The sequence below is a fragment of the Eutrema salsugineum genome, unplaced genomic scaffold (genome assembly GCF_000478725.1).
Source record: "Eutrema salsugineum unplaced genomic scaffold, Eutsalg1_0 scaffold_18, whole genome shotgun sequence".
Lineage (NCBI taxonomy): Eukaryota > Viridiplantae > Streptophyta > Magnoliopsida > Brassicales > Brassicaceae > Eutrema > Eutrema salsugineum.
The window spans coordinates 888,750-911,072 of record NW_006256846.1 but is presented as its reverse complement, the minus strand read 5'-3'; the positions used below and the strand labels follow the sequence as shown (position 1 = coordinate 911,072).

Here is a 22,323-nt window from a genome sequence, read left to right as displayed (position 1 = left end):
CGGGATTTAGGCACCACCTGTGCAAAACAACAACTTTGAAGTTAAAGCTTCCCTGCTCAATATGGTGCAGAACACCAAGTTTCACGGTCTACCCGGAGAGACCCTCTAGAGCATCTAGATCAATTTAATCGAGTTTGCGATCTGAAAAAGATAAACGGGGTATCAGAAGACAGTTTCAAGCTACGCCTGTTCCCATTCAGTCTTTGTGATAAAGCACACCAATGGGAAAAGAATCTCCCGAGGGGCTCTATACAAACGTAGGAACAATGCAAGCTAGCCTTCTTGTCCAAGTTCTTCTCCACATCACGCACGGCCAAGCTGAGAAATCAGATCTCCAGCTTCACACAACACACCAATGAAAGCTTTAGTGAGGCTTGGAGAGATTTCGAAGCTATACCAATCAATGTCCACACCACGGCTTCTCGGAGGCATCCCTCCTGAGTACTTTATACTGAGGTGCGCTTCCCAAGATACGGAACCAACTTGATACAGCTTCAAATGGGAACTTTCTTGGGAAGGAGATAAACGCAGCAGTGGAGCTTGTGGAAAATCTTGCGATGTCTAATGATACCTATGGAGAGGATCTCGACAGGGCTAACCGATCTGATGGGTCTAGCAAAGAGTTGTGAATGGAGAAAGACATTAGAGAGCTATAGAGCAAGCTTGAAAAAGTTCTCATGGCTACACAAAAGCCAATACATTTGTAGGGGAGTTTGATGACCAAGGGCCGAGCTTTGACAACTTGAATGAAGATGGTCTCACACAAGAAGAGATCAACTACATAGGGAATCAACAAAGGTATCAGGGGTTTAACAACTTTGGGAACAATCAAAACCTCTCTTACCGAAACCCATATGTAGCCAATCCTCAAGATCAAGTGTATCCTGCTCAACAACACCAACAAAGCTATGCTCATAAAGCTCCATTTCAGAACAACTTTCAGCCCAAGCAACAGTTCAGTGGGCAACAACAGAGTTATAGCCAGCAGAATCAATCGGCTCAAAGCAACAACTTCAACAGCCAACCGCAACAGCACAAGTTCCCACCAGGTTTCAGTCCACAACCGATGGTTAATCAGCAACAGAACCAGGGAACGGCTCAAAATAAGATGGGACCTGACCTCTGTGGGCTTCTACAGCAGCTGTTACAAAGTCAGCAACGGGTTGAGAGTCAGCACGCGACAATGATATACGGGAGCTTAAGCAGAATCAAGCTTCAACATTGTCAAGAGGTCTGGCTTTACCAGGCAAGTCAGAACCTAACCCAAAGGAGTATGTGAACGCCATTACTTTGAGGAATGGAAAAGAATTATAAGCTCCAGCACCTAAGACAAAGCTCATTGAGGACAATGAGCAAATTGGTGGGGAGGCAGCCTCAAATGATGCAAGAAGATGAGGTTTTGGATCAAGATCCGGTTAAAGAGAAAGGTAAAGAAGTGGAGAAGACACCTGAGCTTGAAAAGCCATACGTTCCACCACCTCCTTATCAGCCTAAGATATCGTTTCCAGGGCGTTTCAAGAAGCAAATCCTAGACAGAGCCTAAGCAGTCTTCGAGAAGCATTTGGAGAATACTCAAATGACTCTGGTGATAATAGATGCTTTCCTAGGAAATGATGAGGCATGATCGAGCTGCATATCGGTTCTGAAACTATGAAGTTCAATGTGAAGGAAATGATGAAGAAACCGACCATTGGAGGTCAGGTTTTCTATGTTGAAACCATGGAGGAAGTAGCTGATGAGCTCGTAGAAGAGTAAAACTCAGAAAGCCCATTACAAGTGGTCTTAACACGGGAACAAAGCAAGCACGGGTTCTTGAACGATGAAAGCGAGGTGTACAAACGTCTTTTGGACCAACCGAAAAAACTTAAAGCTGAGACAAGGTTTTTGGAGCTCAGGAGGAGTGGCCTCGGCATTTTAGACATTGGGGAGTCAAAGACTGTTGGGGAGACACTGATTACGATTGTAAACGGGGTATTGGTTCGTTCTACTAAGCTTCAGGTTTTAAATTTATAACCCCTAAATGTCTGCAAGTGCACAGATGTGCGCTGTAGTACTAAGGTTATTGATCCACAAAGACTTAGTTGTTTCAGTACGAATTCACGGCAATGCATAAATCAGACTAGAACTAAACAGGTTTGGGTTTTGGTTTTGAGTTTTGGTTGTCACTAAATCTAAACTAAAAACCTAAACAAGTAAAAGCAATTGAAAACGAAAGCAAATGAAAGCAAGTAATAAGCGATTAACCAAAAGGGAATGGAAGCAAAGAACAAGCGAATAAATTGAAGGTTGTAAGCAATTAAAGACAAACGTTGGGCATCAAGGGGTTTCACAGGGATTCATGGTCTATGCTAAGTCGATTTTAAACAAGTGATAAAGGTAATCAACTACGTATGCTCTAGAACTCGAGGCACGGAAGTATGAATAGCCTACTTTCGCAGCACTAAACAACTATCTCTTGCAACCCTGATCAGTAGGTTTCCACTCTAATCCTAGAAGGGAGAAAATGCAATAGCAGAACAAGACTCATCAACATTCACAACTCAACAACAGGTAGGTTTCCACTCCTATAGAATAATTGTTTGTTTCACCCTAGTTCAAACAATCAATGAAAACTTTCGCAACATATCATATCAGATCGGCTTCTAAGTGGCCAGCAAAGAATCACGCAGTAAGATTAAAGGCAAACGAAGAAAATCTAGAAGATTATAAATCCTAAATATATCGATTCATAAGCAAAGACACACGAAATTCGCTTTGAAAAATCCCTTAAAACCCAACTGTGTAACTACTCAAACATATTGTAAACAATCATCACAGAGTATTGAAAGTTGCAGGAAATTAAAGAAAAGAAGGGAAGAAAAATGAAGAACACAGAATCAGATAGAGGCGCGATGACTTCCTCCAGCGGCGGCTCCTTCTTCAAAGGTGGCGGCCTCCCTAGGGTTTGTGAAACACCCAGGGGCAGAAGAAGGATAAAAAGCTCCCTGTGATCTATTACGCAAGCCGCACATTGGACTCTGCTCAAGAGAAGTACGCGACCACCGAGAAAGAGATGTTGGCCATTGTATTTGCGTTTGATAAATTTAAGAGCTATCTTGTGGGATCAAAGGTCATTGTCTATACAGATCACGCAGCCTTGAAATATCTCATGACCAAGAAAGACGCTAAGCCGAGGTTGCTCAGATGGGTTTTGTTGCTTCAAGAGTTTGATATGGAGGTGCTTGACAAAAAAGGTATTGAGAATGGAGCTGCCGACCATCTCTCAAGGTTTATAATCCAATCAAAAGTACCTCTAGATGATGCTTTGCCCGAGGAACATCTTATGTTAGTCAAGTCTTATCTAGAAGTGGAGGAGGCCAACACGATCAGGGAAAGAAGCCTCCCATGGTTTGCGGATCTTGTGAACTAATTGTCATGTGGTTTAGAGCCACCAGAGCTAGATTCCTACCAGATGAAAAATTTCTTTAGAGATGTGATGAGGTATCATTGGGATGAGCCGTATCTATATGTGCTTAACAAGGACCATCTCTATAGACGATGCTTAGCTGAGGAGGAGATTTACCTGGTGTTGCAAGAATGCCATGGTTCAGCATACGGTGGTCACTTAGTGGCTTTCACGACGGTGGCCAAAGTTCTACAGAGTGGTTTTTGGTGGCCGACTATGTTTAAAGACGCTCAGAGTGTTGTCTCAAGATGTGAGACTTGTCAAAGGCACGGTAACATATCCAAGAGGAATGAAATGCCTCATAACCCAATTCTTGAAGTCGAAGTCTTCGACTGTTGGGGCATTGATTTCATGGGTCCCTTTGTAAGCTCATACGTGAATAAGTATATACTTGTTGCTGTGGACTATGTGAGCAAGTGGGTAGAAGCGGTTGCATCTCCAACCAATGATTCCAAAGTTGTGGTCAAGCTCTTTAAGAGCACCATTTTCCCAAGATTTGGAGTCCCAAGGGTAGTTATCAGTGATGGAGGTAGCCATTTCATCAATAAGACTCCTGAGAGTCTTCTGAAAAAGCATGGAGTGAAGCACAAGGTAGCTAGCCCTTATCATTCTCAAACAAGCGGTCAGGTGGAGGTCTCAAACCGTCATATCAAAGCTATTTTAGAGAGGACCGTGAGCTCATCTAGGAAAGATTGGAGCAAGAAGCTCGATGATGCTTTGTGGGCTTTCAGAACCGCGTACAAAACCTGGCACCTCACCATTCAACTTGCTTTATGGGAAAAGCTGTCATTTACCGGTTGAGCTGGAATACAAAGCCTTGTGGGCAGTGAAGCTTTTGAACTTTCATATCAAGACGGCTCAGGATAAGAAGGTTCTACAGCTTCATGAACTTGAGGAGATCCGTTTAGGCGCTTTTGAAATCTCTAAGATCTACAAAGAAAGAACCAAAGCGCTTCATGACAAGAAGATACACAAGCGAGAGTTTAAAGAAGGGGACCAAGTGCTGTTGTTTAACTCGAGACTTAAGCTATTCCCTGGAAAGCTAAGGTATATGTGGTCTTGCCCGTTTAGAGTTCTTGAAGTAAGACCATATGGAGCAATTGTCTTAGAAGGAAAAGATGGGCAAGGCTTTGTTGTGAACAGACAGAGGGTAAAGCATTACTTGGTATCCGAAATAAGAGAGGGAGCTACCTCAGTTCCTCTTCTTAAACCCGAAACAGCCTGAAAAGGTAGGTAAAGTCAAACTCAGAGACGTTAAACAAAGTGCTCTTGGGAGACACCCCAAGCTTATCCTTGTATATTTCGTTTTGATCTTTCTTTTTCTTTTTATTTGAAACTTTTTGAAGGGTTTGTTAGGTGTTTCAGGTTTAGACAGCGTTCTGAGAATGAATCTTGAGAGAAAGAAGGCAAGAAAGCTTGTAAAGACAAGGCCTTGTGTTTTAGACATGAGTGTTTTATAGCCTCGGTATCGACCCTCGGCATAATCATGCCTTGGTCCCCATTTACCGAGTGAAAGCATGAGAACCTCGGCTAAACTCCTCATCTCATTAACACCGGGCCGTGTGGTGAAAGAGAGATTGTGAAATTACTAAGTGTGGGGGAAAAACCATAGTGTAAACACCTCGGTATAAATATACCGAGGGTCAATGTTCACAAGAAACGGTTAAAAACCTCGTTCTGAGGCCGCGACCTGTTTACACTGAGGCCGAGCCACCTAAACCCCCCCCCCCAAGAACAAGTGTTCTGTGTCAAAACAAGTGCCCTCGGCATGATACCCTCGTGGTGGAGCATACCGAGGTGCCTGGTAACGAGAACGAACAAGGACAAGAACACTTGGGACACTTAAGTCAAAGAAGAAGGTCTAAGCGGTCAATGGAAAAGACTTGAGGGCCACGAATTTATGTGTTAGCATGAGCTCGAAACACTCGGTCTGGTGCCCTCGGGGTGGAACATGTTGAGACCGCTCGTGTTAACACAAGAAAAATGAGTCCAGCCCGTACGGCCCTTGTCTTATCCATACCGCGGTCATTTGAAGACTTTGCGCGGAAATTTGAGTTTAAACGCTCTGTCAAGGCAATTTTAGGCGCGGTTAATGTTGGGGTCGGTTTTCACCCCAAGTAGATAAACCACCTCAGAATGGCTACGTATGGAAGAAAAATAAGTGGGAGAGCCGTGGTCGCCAATTGGGAGAGCCGTGGTTGCCAAGTGGGAGAGCCGTTCTCACCATGACAAGTGGAGAGCCGTTCTCACCAAGACAAATGGGAGAGCCGTGCAGATAGACCAGTAGGGAGAGCCGTGAAAGAAGACAGGTTGACCGAGCCGCATCAAAAGAAATGGGCCAAGCCCCACTTCAACACGTTTGGGCCGAGCCGTGTATCAGTGCGGTGGGCTAGATCATGTCCCCATGGCAAGTGGGCCGAGCCGTGAAGAAGGCTAGATGGGCCGAGCCGTAAAGAAGCTTGGACGGGCCGAACCAAAGCCTTGAAAGATGAAGCCCATGGAAAACCCTAGGCGAGATGCAAAGGCGGTCAGCCGCACGAGGCGATAAGGAAATATTCCGAAAAACTCGCCCGAGATTTTCGGCTAGGCGGTTTAGAAAGTTAGTATAAATATATGATGTATACAATTCATTCCGCAAACTTTGGCAACCCTAAGCAATAAGGACTAAACACTTTACAGCAATAAAAATCCTCTTTTGATCTTACTGTTCTTGCGATTACCCTAGAAGTTTCAGATCCCTTAATTTCTCTTCACAATTCTTGGTTGTGCGAGTTTTGGCTCACACAATTTGGCGCCGACTGTGGGGAATCGAAACTTTCTTACTCTAAATCGACGAGACTTTAAGATCCGAAGAACATGGCGAGCAACACCCCCGACGACAACAACAACAACAACACCGGTAACGGCGCGGAGAAGGACGCTCCGGCATCGGGCACGACGACGGCAACGATCGAAACCCAGGAGGAGATGCGAAACATGATGGTTGCGTTGATGAAGAAAATCGACAAACAGGATAAAAGAAACGAGGCGATTACAGAGAGGCTCGACGCGATGGCGGCTGAGCGACTGCACCCAACTTGGAGAGCCGGAATTCTCTACCCGATGGATGGAATCCGGAGACGCTTCGATTTCTCGACACCTGCAGAAGCCTCATGGAGCAGCGCGAGAAACCCCTCGGCTCCTCTAATGTCTCGTCTCATCGACAAACAGACCCTCGCGGCGACCCGAGTCAACATAACCGAGCCGCCCCCTCTCCGCCGAAACTCGAGGCGACGAGCCGGCGAAGAAGGAAACGATGCAATCGACGTAGACGCCCAGCAGAACGACGAAACCATGAATCCACAACAAACTGGCTCGGCTCGCCGAATTAGTCAAGAAGAACTCGCCTCGGCATTGAACGGCATCCGGACTGACGAAGTCTCCGATCCGACCCGCGGCGATAACCCAAACGAGGTGGAAGAAAATCTCCAATGGATCGAGCAGGCAGAACGCGAAGACGAGCCGAGGCGAGAGGAGCAGGAGCGACCCCCCCAATCAAAGGGAATGACTCACGCACAAACTCTCGAGCTCAAAGGCTGCGAGCCTCTATGGCTCGGACAGTGGTTGAAATACGCGCAATGAAATCTCAAGTGCACAACGCGACAAGTGCCGCGCCCGAAATCGACCGAATGCTTGAAGAAACTCAAAGAACCCCGTTCAATGCAAGAATCACGGAGGCCAGGATTCCCGAGCCGGGGAAGGTGAGAATCCCGTTCTACGAAGGAACAACCGACTCAAAAGCACACATCACCGCGTTTCGAATAGCGATGGGACGAGCCTTCACAAAGAACGCCGCTAAACTCACTGGACGCGAAGTAGATGCCGGATACTGCCTGCTCTTCGTGGAGCATCTCAAGGGAGCCGCGCTTGAATGGTTTTCGAGGCAGGAGCGCAATTCTATCGACAGTTTTCATCAGCTCTCCGCTTTGTTCCTTAAACAATACTTGATGTTTATGGACAGAGGAACATCTGATCCTGACCTGTGGACACTATCCCAAGGACCGAACGAGCCGCTTCGAGATTACATGGCAAGGTTCAAGGCAGTCGTATCCAAAATAGAAGGGATAAGCGACAAGGCTGCACTCGAGGCTCTGAAACGATCTTTGTGGTACAAGTCTGAGTTTCGACGGGAGATGGCTCTCAACACGCCGCATACAATCCAAGACGCTTTGCACCGATCATCAGACTTCGTCGTAAACGAGGAGGAAATGAAAAACTTGGACGAGCAGTACGATGCAACGTCCCGCGAAGCTCAATTTTGCTCAATTTTGCTGCGTCCCGCGAAGCTCAATTTTGCTCAACTTCGTCGTAAAATTGAGCGGCAATCCGAAGCTCAATTTTGCTGCGTCCCGCGAAGAAGGGCAACCCATCGAGCAACACAACAACGCAGAGCTCGGATGAACCTAGAAGCGGAGGCGCCCATAATTACCAGGTAGGCACCGGACGCGGAAGAGGAGAGCTGCGCAACAACACTTGGGTGAGAAAGTCTGCCAACTACGACGAGAAGGCTTTCTGCGAGTATCACCAGACCTACGGGCATTCAACGGCTCAATGCCGAACTTTAGGAGCAAAGCTCGCAGCAAAGATGGCAGCGGGAGAGCTCCAAAACGCGGTTAGCATCAAAGACCTCGTCCCTAACGAACAACAAGAGAGAGCCGAGCCGAGCGTCACGGCGGAACCCGTGAATCCTCCCCGACTAGGCGATAACCCCAAGCGTGACAGGAGAGGCGAACCTGAAGAGCGATCCGAGCCGAGGCAAAGGATCAATATAATCATGGGTGGATCCCAATACTACCAAGATACCGTATCCTCCATCAAAGCCTATCAGCGCCGAGCCGAAGCGAAGGAGAATTGGACAGAACCAACCGACATCCCAAACACAGTGATCTCCTTCGCTGAGGAGGAAACGGCAGGAATCGATCGACCTCATAACGATCCGTTGGTGATTGACTTAATGATCAGGGATCATGACGTAGCAAGGGTGCTCATCGATACTGGAAGCTCGGTGAACGTCATCTTCAGGGAAACACTCAGAAGAATGGGAATCGACCTCTCCGAGGTCGAAGCAATCCCCAAAACTCTAACCGGATTTTCAGGAGAAACGACGATGACTATGGGAACGATCAGGCTTCCTGTAGTAGCTGGCAGAGTCACTAAGATCGTCAAATTCTGCGTCACCGATCACCCAGCAATACAATGTGATCATGGGAACTCCGTGGATCAACGGGATGAGGGTGGTACCCTCTACCTATCATCTCTGCCTCAAATTCCCAACCCCAGCAGGTGTTAAAACGATCTGGGGGAGTCAAAAGGAGTCACGAATGTGCTGCCTAGCCTAGCATAAGCTAAGGAACCCCGTCACCGACGCACGAGCAGACATCAACCGCAAAAAGATGAAGACGGACCGAGAGGCCGCGAACGAGCTCTCGAAACTCTTATAGTAATTACAGATCGCGGAGAGCCGCGAAACACGCGCCGAGCCAGTATGCGATGCAGTGAACTCGGTATATATAGATGAGGTGCGCCCGGAGCGATGCGTCGAAATAGGAACAAAACTGGAAGAGTCTCTGAGAAGCGAACTCCTTTCCCTCCTCAAGGAAAACATCAACACTTTCGCCTGGACAGCAGAAGATATGCCAGGCATAAGCATCGACGTGACCTGTCACGAGCTGAATGTGGATCCGACCTTTAAACCAGTGAAGCAGAAAAGAAGGAAGCTCGGCCCCGAACGAGCTAAAGCAGTTAACGACGAAGTCGAAAGGTTACTCAAAGTAGGATCAATCGCCGAGGCCAAATATCCGGACTGGCTCGCAAATCCGGTGGTCGTGAAGAAGAAGAACAGCAAGTGGCGAGTATGTGTGGAGTTTACCGACCTCAACAAGGCGTGCCCAAAAGACAGCTTTCCCTTGCCACACATAGACCGGCTCGTCGAAGCCACTGCAGGGAATAGACTGTTAATGTTTATGGATGCGTTCTCTGGCTACAATCAGATCCTAATGCATCCTGACGATCGAGAAAAAACGGCATTTATAACTGATCGCGGGATATACTGCTACAAAGTCATGCCGTTCGGGCTCAAGAACGCAGGAGCAACGTATCAACGGCTCGTCAATAAAATGTTCGCAGGTCAGCTCGGAAAAACTATGGAAGTATACATCAACGACATGTTAGTCAAATCACTCAAGGAGGAAGACCACGTCGCGCATCTACGGGAATGCTTCGAACAATTGAACAAGCACAACATGAAACTAAACCCGGCAAAGTGCAGGTTCGCGGTCACCTCGGGAGAATTCCTCGGCTATCTGGTAACTCACCGAGGCATAGAAGAAAATCCCAAGCAGATCAAAGCTTTAATTGAGATGCCCTCTCCAAGGACGAAGCGCGAAGTGCAGAGGCTCACAGGAAGAGTCGCCGCGCTAAACAGGTTTATTTCCCGTTCCACAGACAAATGCCTGCCCTTCTACGACACCCTCCGAGGAAACAAAAAATTTGAGTAGGACGAACGATGCGAGACGGCTTTCCAGGAATTGAAGAATTATCTGGCGAGCCCACCAATCTTAGCAAAACCAGTTGAAGGAGAGCCACTCTTCCTCTACATCGCAGTGTCTGCTACAGCTGTAAGCGGAGTGCTTATCAGAGAAGAACGATCCGAGCAAAAGACCATTTTCTACATCAACCAGACATTAACCGACGCCGAGACTCGCTACCCCCAGATCGAGAAGGTTGCCCTAGCCGTCGTAGTCTTGGCTCGGAAACTGCGCCCGTACTTTCAATCACATTCGATTGTTGTGCTCGCTACGCTTCCACTGCGCTCGATCCTACACAGCCCTAGCCAATCCGGTCGGCTCGCCAAGTGGGCCATAGAGCTAAGCGAATACGACATCGAGTATCGGAACAGGTCGTCTGCAAAGTCACAGGTGCTCGCAGATTTCCTCATTAAACTTCCCGTCGAAGCAACAAACGAGCCAACACTAGACGAAGTGTGGACGCTGCACGTCGATGGCTCGTCGTCTAAACACGGCTCGGGAATAGGAATCCGCCTCACCTCTCCCACCGGAGAAATATTGGAGCAGTCTTTTCACCTGAACTTCCACGCCTCGAACAACGAAGCAGAATACAAAGCACTGATCGCCGGCATACGACTAGCGCAGGGAATTGGAGTTTGAAAGATAAGAACCTTTTGCGATTCACAGCTCGTAGCACGTCAGTTCAACGGAGAGTACGAGGCGAAGGACGGACGAATGGGAGCTTACCTCAAAGTGGTCCGAGAGTTGGTGCAAAAATTCGATGAGTTCGAACTCACTCGTATCCTCCGAGGAGAAAACACCTCGGCCGACGCATTGGCAGCACTCGCTTCGACCTCGGACCCAGACCTCCGGCGAACGATCCCAGTTGAATTCATTGAACGTCCTAGCATAGAAGAGGTGGAAGGAGTTCGGCTGATAAATCCTTCTGAACAAGAACCAGAGGACGACGAAGCCGTTCCTATGGACGAAGACGCCTCGCCGGCCAAGCTGGAGTACGGCTGCGACAAGGAATGGCTCGGAGCTATCCGAATGTATATCGCCGATGGAGAGATGCCAACCGACAAATGGGAAGCCCGCAAACTAAAAGCTCAAGCCGTGCGGTATGTCCTCGTCGATGGCGAGGTGTTTAAGTGGAGATTTTAGGGCCTCTCATGACATGCGTCGAAGGACCGGAGGCAAGAAAGATCATGCACGAGGTGCACAGCGGCGCGTGCGGGAACCATTCCAGCGGAAGGTCGCTCGCTATCAAGATTAAACGGCACGGCTACTTCTGACCCACGATGGTAAAGGACTGCGACAAATTTACAGCGAAGTGCGAGAAGTGTCAGCGGCACGCTCCAACAATTCATCAACCCACCGAGTTGCTCTCGTCAATTTCATCACCTTATCCATTCATGAGATGGTCGATGGACATCGTCGGACCTCTACATCGCTCGAAGCAGAAGCGTTTCCTGCTCGTCCTCACGGATTACTTTTCCAAATGGGTCGAAGCCGATTCCTACGCAAGCATAAAAGATGTTCAAGTCGAACACTTCGTCTGGAAAAATATCATCTGCCGACACGGGGTCCCCTACGAGATAGTCACCGACAACTGATGGGGTCGTTTGTGTGTGTCAACTACGTGAGGGAACAAGTTTTACCCTTAACAAAACAAAAGAAAGCCGCAAGTGCACAGCTAATATGTTGTAGTATTTAGGGATCGAATCCACAGAGATTTGTGTGCCTGGTATTCTTCTACAGTTATTAACTTTATGTCTAGACTAAATTGGTTTTAAAGGTTGGTTGTTTTCTTGAATTAAACTAAAGGAAAATAAAGCAAATAAATCTATCCTAAAAGGCAAGTAAAGAAATCGAATGAAAGGCAGTAGAACAAGTAAAATATCGAACTAAACAAAGATAAGACAAGTAAAATATCGCAGGAAAGGTAAATAAAGCAAGTAAATAACGAACTAAGGAAATTAAAATGCAGGTCTAAAAGAGCAAGTAAAAATCGATGGAAATTGTAAACTATGGCTAAAAACGCTGAGCTTTTGGGAACTCTAAGGGATCATAATCGGTTTTAACATTAAGGTAGATAGATTGGGATTGACGGATAACAATATATGGGTTCTAGAGCTAGAGTACGGCGGTATGACTACGTCACTGTCGTGATCATAACCAACTTTTTCTCGCAACCCTGACCAGTAGGTTTCCACTCTGGCCCTGGAAGGGAGAGAATGCAAGAGCTGCATAAGACTCGTCAATACTCACGATCTCGCCGCAGGTAGGTTTCCACCCCTACGGAAAAATCGCCAGTTTCATTCTAGGACTGATACTTAATGAAAACTTTCGCAACACTAACTATCTAGATCAGATACTAGGTGATCAATCAAGCATACATGCAATAAGAACAAGAATAAACAGAGAACAGGTCGAAATCCCAGATCTATAAACCTAGATGTCTTAATCGATTATGAGAGCCCCTTTCGGGAACCCTAAGCCCAACTCGGGATCTACTCAGACATGGCTGAGTTCGACATCATCATTGGTTTTAATAAAAGTAATGAAAAACAGTAAAGAAAAGAGATAAAGAAAGCTTCTCTATTGAAGAACTTGGACTTGAACAATCTTCTACAAAAATCTCATAAAAACGGCTAAAGGAAAAGGGTTTCTGTAAAGTATCAAAAAGCTCTCCTAAAAACGACCTAAATGACATGTATTTATAGTCTCCAATACTCCATGGTCTCTAGGGTTCCGGAATTGAGGCTGGGAATGACTTTGGGCTTCAGATAAGTGGGCTTTAAGTCGGAGCTTGAATGCCCCGCTCGGGAGTGCTGTGACCGCGGCAATTGGCTTGTTTCCCGCGGTCGAGAAGCTTCTGACCGCGGCAAATAGCTTGTTGGCCGCGGTCGCGTGAGCTGCTGGCCGACTCCGCGTGGCTTCGGCGAATGTCTTGAGATCCAACCGTTGGAATGTCTCCAAACCAAGTGCATTTGAAAGCTGGTTGATTCTTCTATAAGTTGTCCAATTTTTGAGGGTGATCAGACGGTGAGAAGGTCTTCGTCTCTCCATGAGAGTTCTGACGGTCTGCATTTATCCAAAAGAGTCTTTTTGTTCCATTCTAGCCTCTTTATCCCAAATTACCTGAAAAGTCTTTTAAAATCCGGAAACATAGAAATCCTTTGAAAACCTTTGAAAATGGAGTAAAAACACCTGTAAAAGATATTAAAATGATCCATAAAAATGGTCAAAATCCGGTGTTATAAACTCCCCCAGACTTAGTCTTTTGTTTGTCCTCAAACAAAACAAAGGCTAAATCTCGGCGAGAGGTTTGAAAACGCAGGAACTAAACAAAATCTCAGAGACCAAACTTCTAGACAAATATCAATCAGTATGCATCAATCGGGAATAACCTAGAAAATTCTCACTAGCAATACAGGCATAACTAGTCCGTTAATCCGTCATGCAGAAATCTATGCACTAAGATCTAACTTCCAGTCAACTAGCTCTTAACATTCATTAAAAATCTCGGTGGTTCTCATCAAAGAAAATCTAGCCAAGGCAATCTAGGCTAGGTTTAAAGAAGGATTATTTTGGGGGTATGGCTTAAAGTGTTTAAGGGTTACCTGAAGATCTGGAGGGTGCAGGACATTATGCAAAACCGCAAGAGAGAGTGAAGCTGTTGGTATCCACAGTTTTCAGTCACTTTTTCTTGACATAGATTCATGGTCTTCTTCCTCAGGTTCTCTCCAAACTCCCCCAGACTTAGATTTTTGTAAATCTTTCAAAAAAATAGCTCCTTAAACGAATAGTGGTTGCTCATTGCTCCATAAATGTCGACAATCTAAGACTCATTAGGCTTTTTGTTTCCCTTTCTCTTTTCAGGTTTTTTTTTTTTTTTTTTTTTTTTTTTTTAAAGAGAAAAGGGAACACCTTTAGATATAGAGTCTTAGAGAGCACGAATTTACCAGTTAATATCTGTCTTGTAAAGCTTTATTATGTTTCTGATACTCTTCCTTCCCAATTCCATTCAGTCTCTTTTGCGAGTGACAGAAAACTGCGTCGCTCCTCTTCTCTCCGACGTTTTTGCACATATCTGCTGATATAAACTAAAGAGAGAATGCATGAGGATTGAAAACAAAGGTTTTGGGTTTAGGGTAAGGTACCAGATAAAGATAAACTGGTCATCTAGGACGACAAAGAGTGGTAAAAGTGATGGTAAAAGACGTCCTAGATGTGTATGTCGATGCCTGCCTAAAATCAATGATGAGAAAATTAGATATAAATATTAAGTCCAAATATAGTGAGCTAGTATATCCTGTCAGAAAGAATCTCCATGAATAGAAGTCCTCTGGTGGGAGTTCGTGGTGCAAGTACTCTAGCTACCGCCTAGTCTAGTGCTAACCACAAATGAGCTATCATGCATAGTGTAGAAGTGTGCAGGTCTAAATCATCATAGTTTTGCGTCAAACATTCCTGAAAAATACTTAATGTCGAATAGGTTACATATTAAAATTTAAAAAGTACTTGAAATTTAAAAGCAAAAGCAGGAAAATAATCAGTACGGATAGACATCCTCCCCCAGACTTAAATCACATTGTCCCCAGTGTGAAAAAGTTGGTGAGAAGATGGTGAATAAAAGAAAAATAAGATAAAATAAGATAAAAGAAAAGAAAATGATGATAGAACCGTGATGGTAGTGAAGTGCTGATCAATCACTCATCCTCCGAGGTGTCGTCTGCGAACTGGTGCTGCTCCTGTAGGAAGGTGACAACGCGCTCAAAGCGTCGTCCCTGTCTCTCAACTCTGCTCTCCAGATCGGAATGAGTGTGAGATGATGTAGATGATGAGGTGTGGCCGGTCGGAATGGATGGCTGAAAATGAGCACGGGCCGCAGCTGCATCACGCCTCGCCTTGGCCACTATGTATTGGCCAATGGTGAATGGTAGACGAGGTACGGATGGCAGAAAATCATCGGAGTCCGGAGTCCATCGAGGGCGTCCTCCGGTACTCAATCTCGGGATAGATGCTGAAGGTAAGCAGACTCGGTGCTCCTCAGTGCCAGCGCAATACTTGTAACCAAACCTGTCTGGCTCGAAAGCGGCACGAGAGATAGTGTGATCGCGAGAGAGATAAAGTAGATCATACCAGATATCGGGAAGTGGATCATCAGATGAGAAATCAAATCCTACAGCCTGTAGCATCGCTGTAATAGTACTCCCGAAGGCTGGAGTAGCATCGTCGCAACCATGTAAATCATGCTTCACCTTTACCATATTCTGCGCTATGATCCAGGCAAAGCAAGCAAGTCGTGGATCATCCATAAACGGAATGTGAAGTGTAATGGACTCAGTCTTCAAAACACCTCCCATGTTGGCTCTAGAGAAAATCGTGTGTGCTAAGAGTTTGTGCACAACTCTCACTCCTGGGTGGCTAAGAAGGGCTTACTTAGATCTCCCACTATCATAGGCTCGATGACCCATCTCTCTCCACAGGTTAAGATCAGGTTCATCTTCAAGGTAAATGCCATCAGTGTATGGAAGCTTAAGGGCTTCACAAACCTCGGAAATGGTGAGAGAATAAGGCTGTCCGCGGATAGAGAATGACAAGATGCCATCTGATGCTCTGGGGTTCCTCCTCTTTGTGTGGTGGAGTGTAACGGTCGCTAAGAACTCTCGGACTAGCTCAGGATAAGTCGGAAGGTTCAGCTCCAAGTAGGGTCTCAGCTTAAGTGCATCGATGTACCAGATCACATCCTCTCTGATTCCAAGCATCTCGAGTGTATGATAATCAATGCAAGGCGTGGGTTTGATGTTCAGCTTCTTGAAACGTCTTGCATAGTCCACTCTCGGGTTTCTCTCCCTCCCAATGTATCGAATCTGTGGTGGCTCGGGAGGTGCTCGTGTTTCTCTTGATTGCTGGAGCAATCTCATCACATCTGGTTGTTCACTGATCTCTTGGTTCAGCATGTACTCTCCTAGAGTAGCATCGTCGGGAATGTCATCGGAGCTGCCACCAGTTTAACGGCTCCTTCGGGATCTGGTTTCATCCATTTTCTGCAAAATGAAATGATTCTTGGAAAAAGAGTGAATTTGGGTGCTAATTTTAACAAATTAAGATCTGTTATACTAATACTAGTATAAAGAGATTAATTAAAATTATTAGCAAACAAAATTGATATTAAATCAGAGAAATCGAGTAGTTCATGACTAAATTCGGATTTTTGATGTCCTCAACATAGAAATCTTCTAAAAATTGGTTTTTATGAGCAATTTCTATGTGAATTCTAAAGATTACCCAATACTAATCACTAATCACACAAGACTAAATCAAATTCATCAATTTTTGCTGTTCCAAATTCGATTTTTATGAAGCATGAAGAATCCAAATTTCAAAAATCTCAATTCCTCTTAAGCTAGGTTCTAAAATCGATTTTTAGATAACCTAAATGGATAATCTATCATCCTTAAACTATTTCCACCATCAATAGACCAAGATTTTGGGTTTTTAAAGAAAACCCTAAGTTCAAAATCGAGTAAGAATGGTGAGTTTGAGGTTCATACCTTGCTGGAAAGAGAGAATTGATGGCAGAATTGAAATCAGCTTCGAAAAAGAGTGAGGTTTGAGCCAAAAATCTCTTAAAAAGCTTAAGAATTGAAAAATGTGTTCTATCTCCTAAATCTCTAAGTTTTTTTTGGAGAAGAAGAGAAGAAAGTGTTTTGATCCAAAAATTTTGTTTCTTTTCTTTAAAAAGCGTTTTTGAAACAAAAACGGAAAATTTCTGGAACATTTTTAAGTTTACGGGAACTTACCTTTTCTTGTTTACACATTATATGTTTAAAACTTACGGAGGATCTTTTCGGGTTTTACCGGGAACATTTCCGGAAACACCGGGAATCACCGAAAAACGTCACAAATCCACGACACAACCTCAACGACCAATGGCCGCGGTCAGGAGACGCGCGACCGCGGTGGATGAAGGCTCGGCCGCGGTCGCATTCACGGTACCGCGGTCGATGCACCGTTTGCCGCGGTCCCGTCAGTTGCGACCGCGGGTCTTCCTCCTGCGGCCTATTGTCCAATCTTCTCGTCTTTGCCGGGCCGAGCAGCTAAAGACCTACCTTTTTCTTCTTGGTTTTTCTAATTTTCTGATTTTTTTTTGTATTTTTGTTTTATAAAATACCTAAAACTTAAAAAGAAAAAAAAAGCATAAATTCTAAAATGGAAAAGAAAATTAAAAGAAAGAGTACCTAAATGGGTTGCCTCCCATTAAGCGCTTTTGTTTTAAGTCGTTTAGCTCGACGTAAGCATGATGAATCAGGCTGATTTGAATGACACTCCACTTGATGTGCCTTTATCACTTCCGGTTGGTGGAGGTTTTACTTCTTCCCCTTGAAGAGAAATCTTCTTACCTTTAATCTTCTTTCGGACCTTAATGTTGTTTAGAACCCTTTTTGTGTTTTCGATCAACTCCTGGATTTGGTCCTCACTAGTTTCTGTTGCATCTGGTGGAATGATGATTTTGATCTTTGCAAAAGCTTTCGGCTTCTCCTTCTCTTTCTCTTTTGGCCTGTTTCCTTTGCTTGGAAATTCATCTAAGATAGTAGGATAGTACCTTTTTCTGTCCACATTGAGGAAAACAGCACGCCGGTTTGCGTGATCGATTATTGCTCCTACTGTAGCTAGGAATGGCCTCCCGAAAATGAGTGGCCTCTCCTTGTCTTTATCCATCTCCAGGATTTGGAAATCTGCTGGAACAATCTTATCTCCCACTAGAATTTGTAGATCATGAATCGCCCCTTCAGTATCTTTTTGAGATGAATCTCCAAAGATAACATTAACCGTCGATGTCCTTAAGGTTTTTATGCCCAATTTTTCGGCAAATGTCTTAGACATGATGTTGACATTGGCTCCGGAATCGCATAAGCAGTCTGTAAACTTGATTCCTGAAATGAAACACTGGAAAACAAAACGTCCCGGATCATCGGCTCTGGTAAGCCTTTGAAACGGTGATCGCTCGGGTACCTTAAACGGTGGCTGCTTGGGATCGATATACTTGTACAGAGGTACAAAGATTGGGGTTTCTTCTTTCTTTCCATCGGTTCCGGACTCTTCTTCGGGCAATGTGGTTATGGCGTTGCAAAACTTCTTAGGGTTATCTTCAACTCTTCCCGGAAAAACTCCACTTTGCCTCTTCATAGAGTCGGCTGTCTGGGCGACTTGCACATCTAACTTTTTTACGTGCAAAGATAAGGATTCAAACTTACCATTCAGATCATTGTACATGCAGTCCACTTTCACGTTCACATCTTTGGATGCCTTTTCGTTTGTCATAACGAGTTGTTGGATTGACTGTTCAAGTCTACCGATTTGTGAAGCTAGCTGGTTCATCGTGACTCCCTGCTGTTGTACAAATTGATTATTAAAATTCGTACCTTGGTAGTTATATGGCTGTCGTGGTTGATATGGTACTATTCCTCCAAAGTTTCCGCCTTGAAACTTGTTTTGGAATGATTTTTGCTGAGGTGGATAGTACTGATCTTGAGGATTCTCCACATTAGGATTGCGGTAAGAGAGATTGTTGTAATTTGCATTCCGGAAGTTGTTGTTGAAGTTGTTGTTGGAGCGATTTTGGTATGGCACCAGTGCTCCTACGTAGTTCACATCTTCTTCTTGAAATGCTTGATTAATGTGATCGATATCACTAGGTACTTCATCTTCTGCGCCATTGTTGGTTTCACAGGCATGGATCGGGCGATTGTTGCTCTTCAGAAGCTGGCTCACCATGTTCTTCAACTCGGTTATCTCCTTGTTGTCTGTTCCGGCTTGCTTCATTGATCGATCATATTCAGGACAGTCATTGCTATTGGCTTGAGCCAAATTTTCGATGAGAGCTCTTCCTTGGGTTATCGTCTTTTGCCCAAAATCTCCATTGCTAGCTGTATCAAGTGAAAGTTTGTATTTTGGTTGCAAACCTCGATAAAATGTGCTCAGCAGGCTTGATCCATGAAATCCATGATGAGGGCAATCACGTTCATACTCCTTAAAACGTTCCCAAGCTTCATAGAAAGATTCAGTTGGCCCTTGTTGAAAGGTTGAGATCTTCGTTCTCAGATTGTTCGACCTTGACTTAGTGTAGAAGTGGTTCAGGAAAGTAGTTCTACATTCTTCCCAATTAGTAATCAATCCTGCAGGCAAAGACTTCAACCAACGGTGAGCTTTATCTGCTAATGAAAAAGGGAACAACTTACTCTTTAAATAGTCAGGTGGAACTTGGTTTGTTCTCATCATGCTGCAAATTTCTTCAAAAAGCTCGATATGGTCCATTGGGTGCTCAGAAGGAACTCCATGGAACTGGTTTTGCTTCACCAATGAGATGATTTGAGGCTTGACTTCAAATTCATTCCGGTTTGGAAATGGTACTTGAATCGCAGATCGATTCTGAAAATTTTGAGTAGGTGCATCAAAATCAGCTATGCGATGGTTCCTGGCTTGTCTTCGGTGTTGATTTGCTGGCGGAATGGGGCGGTGAATGCGTTCATTCGGCTGCATTGCTGGGTGGTCACCATCGGCTACATTGATGGGTGGATCAAGGTCTTCACGTCCTTCTCTCTCTCGGTTCTGGTGGTTTCTTGGAAGAACCTCATCCTCCTCTCCATCTTGTCGAGCATGATCACCTTCTATGTGATCATTCTCTTTGTTTTCTCCATGTTCGGACCCGTCTTGGTCCATATTTAAATTTCGATTAATAGGATCTCCAGGCTGGTCGTCGTTGGCCATTCCTTGCGTTCGTCTAAGTCTTCGAAGTCCTCTTTCGTGTCTGTCTATCTCGTCTAGAATTGGAATGTCTCCTGCAGGTCTACGCCTGGTATTCATGCAATTCAGAGAAAGACAAAAGAAGGGAAAGATAGTTCAGAAAAACTTTAAGAAAGAACTAGAGTTCAGGTGTCTAGAACAGAAGTTAAAACAAGAAAAATAACAAAAGGCAGCGAAACAAATCCCCAGCAACGGCGCCAAAAACTTGATGGGGTGGTGTGTGTGTGTCAACTACGTGAGAAAACAAGTTTTACCCTTAACAAAACAAAAGAAAGCCGCAAGTGCACAGCTAATCTGTTGTAGTATTTAGAGATCGAATCCACAGAGATATGTGTGCCTGGTATTCTTCTACGGTTTTTAACTTTATGTCTAGACTAAATTGGTTTTAAAGGTTGGTTGTTTTTCTTGAATTAAACTAAAGGAAAATAAAGCAAATAAAAACTAAATTGGTTTTTAAGGTTGGTTGTTTTTCTTGAATTAAACTAAAGGAAAATAAAGCAAATAAATCTATCCTAAAAGGCAAGTAAAGAAATCGAATGAAAGGCAGTAGAACAAGTAAAATATCGAACTAAACAAAGATAAGGCAAGTAAAATATCGCAGGAAAGGTATATAAAGCAAGTAAATAACGAACTAAGGAAATTAAAATGCAGGTCTAAAAGAGCAAGTAATAATCGATGGAAATTGTAAACTATGGCTAAAAACGCTGAGCTTTTGGGAACTCTAAGGGATCATAATCGGTTTTAACATTAAGGTAGATAGATTGGGATTGACGGATAACAATATATGGGTTCTAGAGCTAGAGTACGGCGGTATGACTACGTCACTGTCGTGATCATAACCAACTGTTTCTCGCAACCCTGACCAGTAGGTTTCCACTCTGGCCCTGGAAGGGAGAGAACGCAAGAGCTGCATAAGACTCGTCAATACTCACGATCTCGCTGCAGGTAGGTTTCCACTCCTACGGAAAAATCGCCTGTTTCATTCTAGGGCTGATACTTAATGAAAACTTTCGCAACACTAACTATCTAGATCAGATACTAGGTGATCAATCAAGCATACATGCAATAAGAACAAGAATAAACAGAGAACAGGTCGAAATCCCAGATCTATAAACCTAGATGTCTTAATCAATTATGAGAGCCCCTTTCGGGAACCCTAAGCCCAACTCGGGATCTACTCAGACATGGCTGAGTTCAACATTATCATTGGTTTTAATAAAAGTAATGAAAAACAGTAAAGAAAAGAGATAAAGAAAGCTTCTCTATTGAAGAACTCGGACTTAAACAATCTTCTGACATGTATTTATAGTCTCCAATACTCCATGGTCTCTAGGGTTCCGGAATTGAGGCTGGGAATGACTTTGGGCTTCAGATAAGTGGGCTTTAAGTTGGAGCTTGAATGCCGCGGTCGGGAGTGCTGTGACCACGGCAATTGGCTTGTTTCCTGCGGTCGGGAAGCTTCTGACCGCGGCAAATAGCTTGTTGGCCGCGGTCGCGTGAGCTGCTGGCCGACTCCGCGTGGCTTCGGGGCTAATGGAATATCTTGAGATCCAAATGTTGGAATGTCTCCAAACCAAGTGCATTTGAAAGCTGGTTGATTCTTCTATAAGTTGTCCAATTTTGAGGGTGATCAGACGGTGAGAAGGTCTTCGTCTCTCCATGAGAGTTCTGACGGTCTGCATTTATCCAAAAGAGTCTTTTTGTTCCATTTTATGCCTCTTTATCCCAAATTACCTGAAAAGTCTTTTAAAATCCGGAAACATAGAAATCCTTTGAAAACCTTTGAAAATGGAGTAAAGCACCTGTAAAAGATATTAAAATGATCCATAAAAATGGTCAAAATCCGGTGTTATCAACAACGGATCCCAGTTCATCTCAACACGCTTAGAAGCCTTCTGCGAGAAGTGGAAAATCCGCCTCAGCAAATCTACGCCAAGATACCCTCAAGGGAACGGACAAGCCGAAGCAGCCAACAAGACGATCCTCGACGGTCTGAAAAAGAGGCTCGACGCCAAGAAGGGACGGTGGGCGGAAGAACTCGAAGGAGTCCTTTGGTCTCATCGAACAACTCCGCGCCGAGCCACCGGGGAAACTCCATTCGCTTTAGTCTACGGATCGGAGTGCGTAATTCCCGCCGAGGTGGATTTCCCAGGTATTCGACGAAGACTTCTACCAGGACAGGAGGGCTTGAACCACTTAATGATGCTAGATGAGCTCGACCTAATCAACGAAAAGCGCGACCAAGCCTTAATTCGAATACAGAACTATCAACAAGCAACGGCGCGATACTACAACAAAAACGTTCGTGGCCGAAGATTCAAAGCAGGGGAGCTCGTACTCCGGAAGGTCTTCCAAAATACTGCCGAGAAGAACGCAGGAAAGCTCGGAGCAAATTGGGAAGGTCCTTACAAGGTCACAAAAGTGGTTCGTCCAGGAGTCTACGAACTCGCGACACTAGCTGACGAGGCGATTCCAAGATAATGGAACGCAATGCACCTGAAGAAATACTATCACTAA

The 22,323-nt window shown here is 44.8% G+C and overlaps 1 protein-coding gene, 2 non-coding genes and 1 pseudogene across 3 annotated transcripts; 3 read left to right on the top strand and 1 right to left on the bottom strand.

The window, feature by feature from the left end:
- Window positions 1–315: 315 nt before the first annotated feature.
- LOC112087433 lies at window positions 316–421 on the bottom strand. The gene has a single exon (XR_002900113.1). It is a non-coding gene; the product is annotated as a small nucleolar RNA R71 (small nucleolar RNA).
- A 6,641-nt stretch (window positions 422–7,062) lies between these two features.
- Window positions 7,063–8,774, top strand: LOC112087324. Its single transcript, XM_024157342.1, has 2 exons — window positions 7,063–7,712; window positions 7,817–8,774. Exons 1-2 carry the CDS (start codon window positions 7,063–7,065, stop codon window positions 8,772–8,774), a joined length of 1,608 nt encoding a protein of 535 aa, XP_024013110.1.
- A 343-nt stretch (window positions 8,775–9,117) lies between these two features.
- Window positions 9,118–22,323, top strand: LOC112087323 (annotated as a pseudogene).
- On the top strand, window positions 19,001–19,107 carry LOC112087419. The gene has a single exon (XR_002900101.1). It is a non-coding gene; the product is annotated as a small nucleolar RNA R71 (small nucleolar RNA).

Excerpts from the sequence above, each read along its gene's own strand:
- LOC112087324 (XM_024157342.1), top strand. The coding sequence starts at position 7,063 with ATGAAATCTCAAGTGCACAACGCGACAAGTGCCGCGCCCGAAATCGAC. Across the intron at positions 7,713-7,816 it reads ATGAAAAACTTGGACGAGCA|CTCAATTTTGCTGCGTCCCG; the intron begins GTACGATGCAAC and ends GGCAATCCGAAG.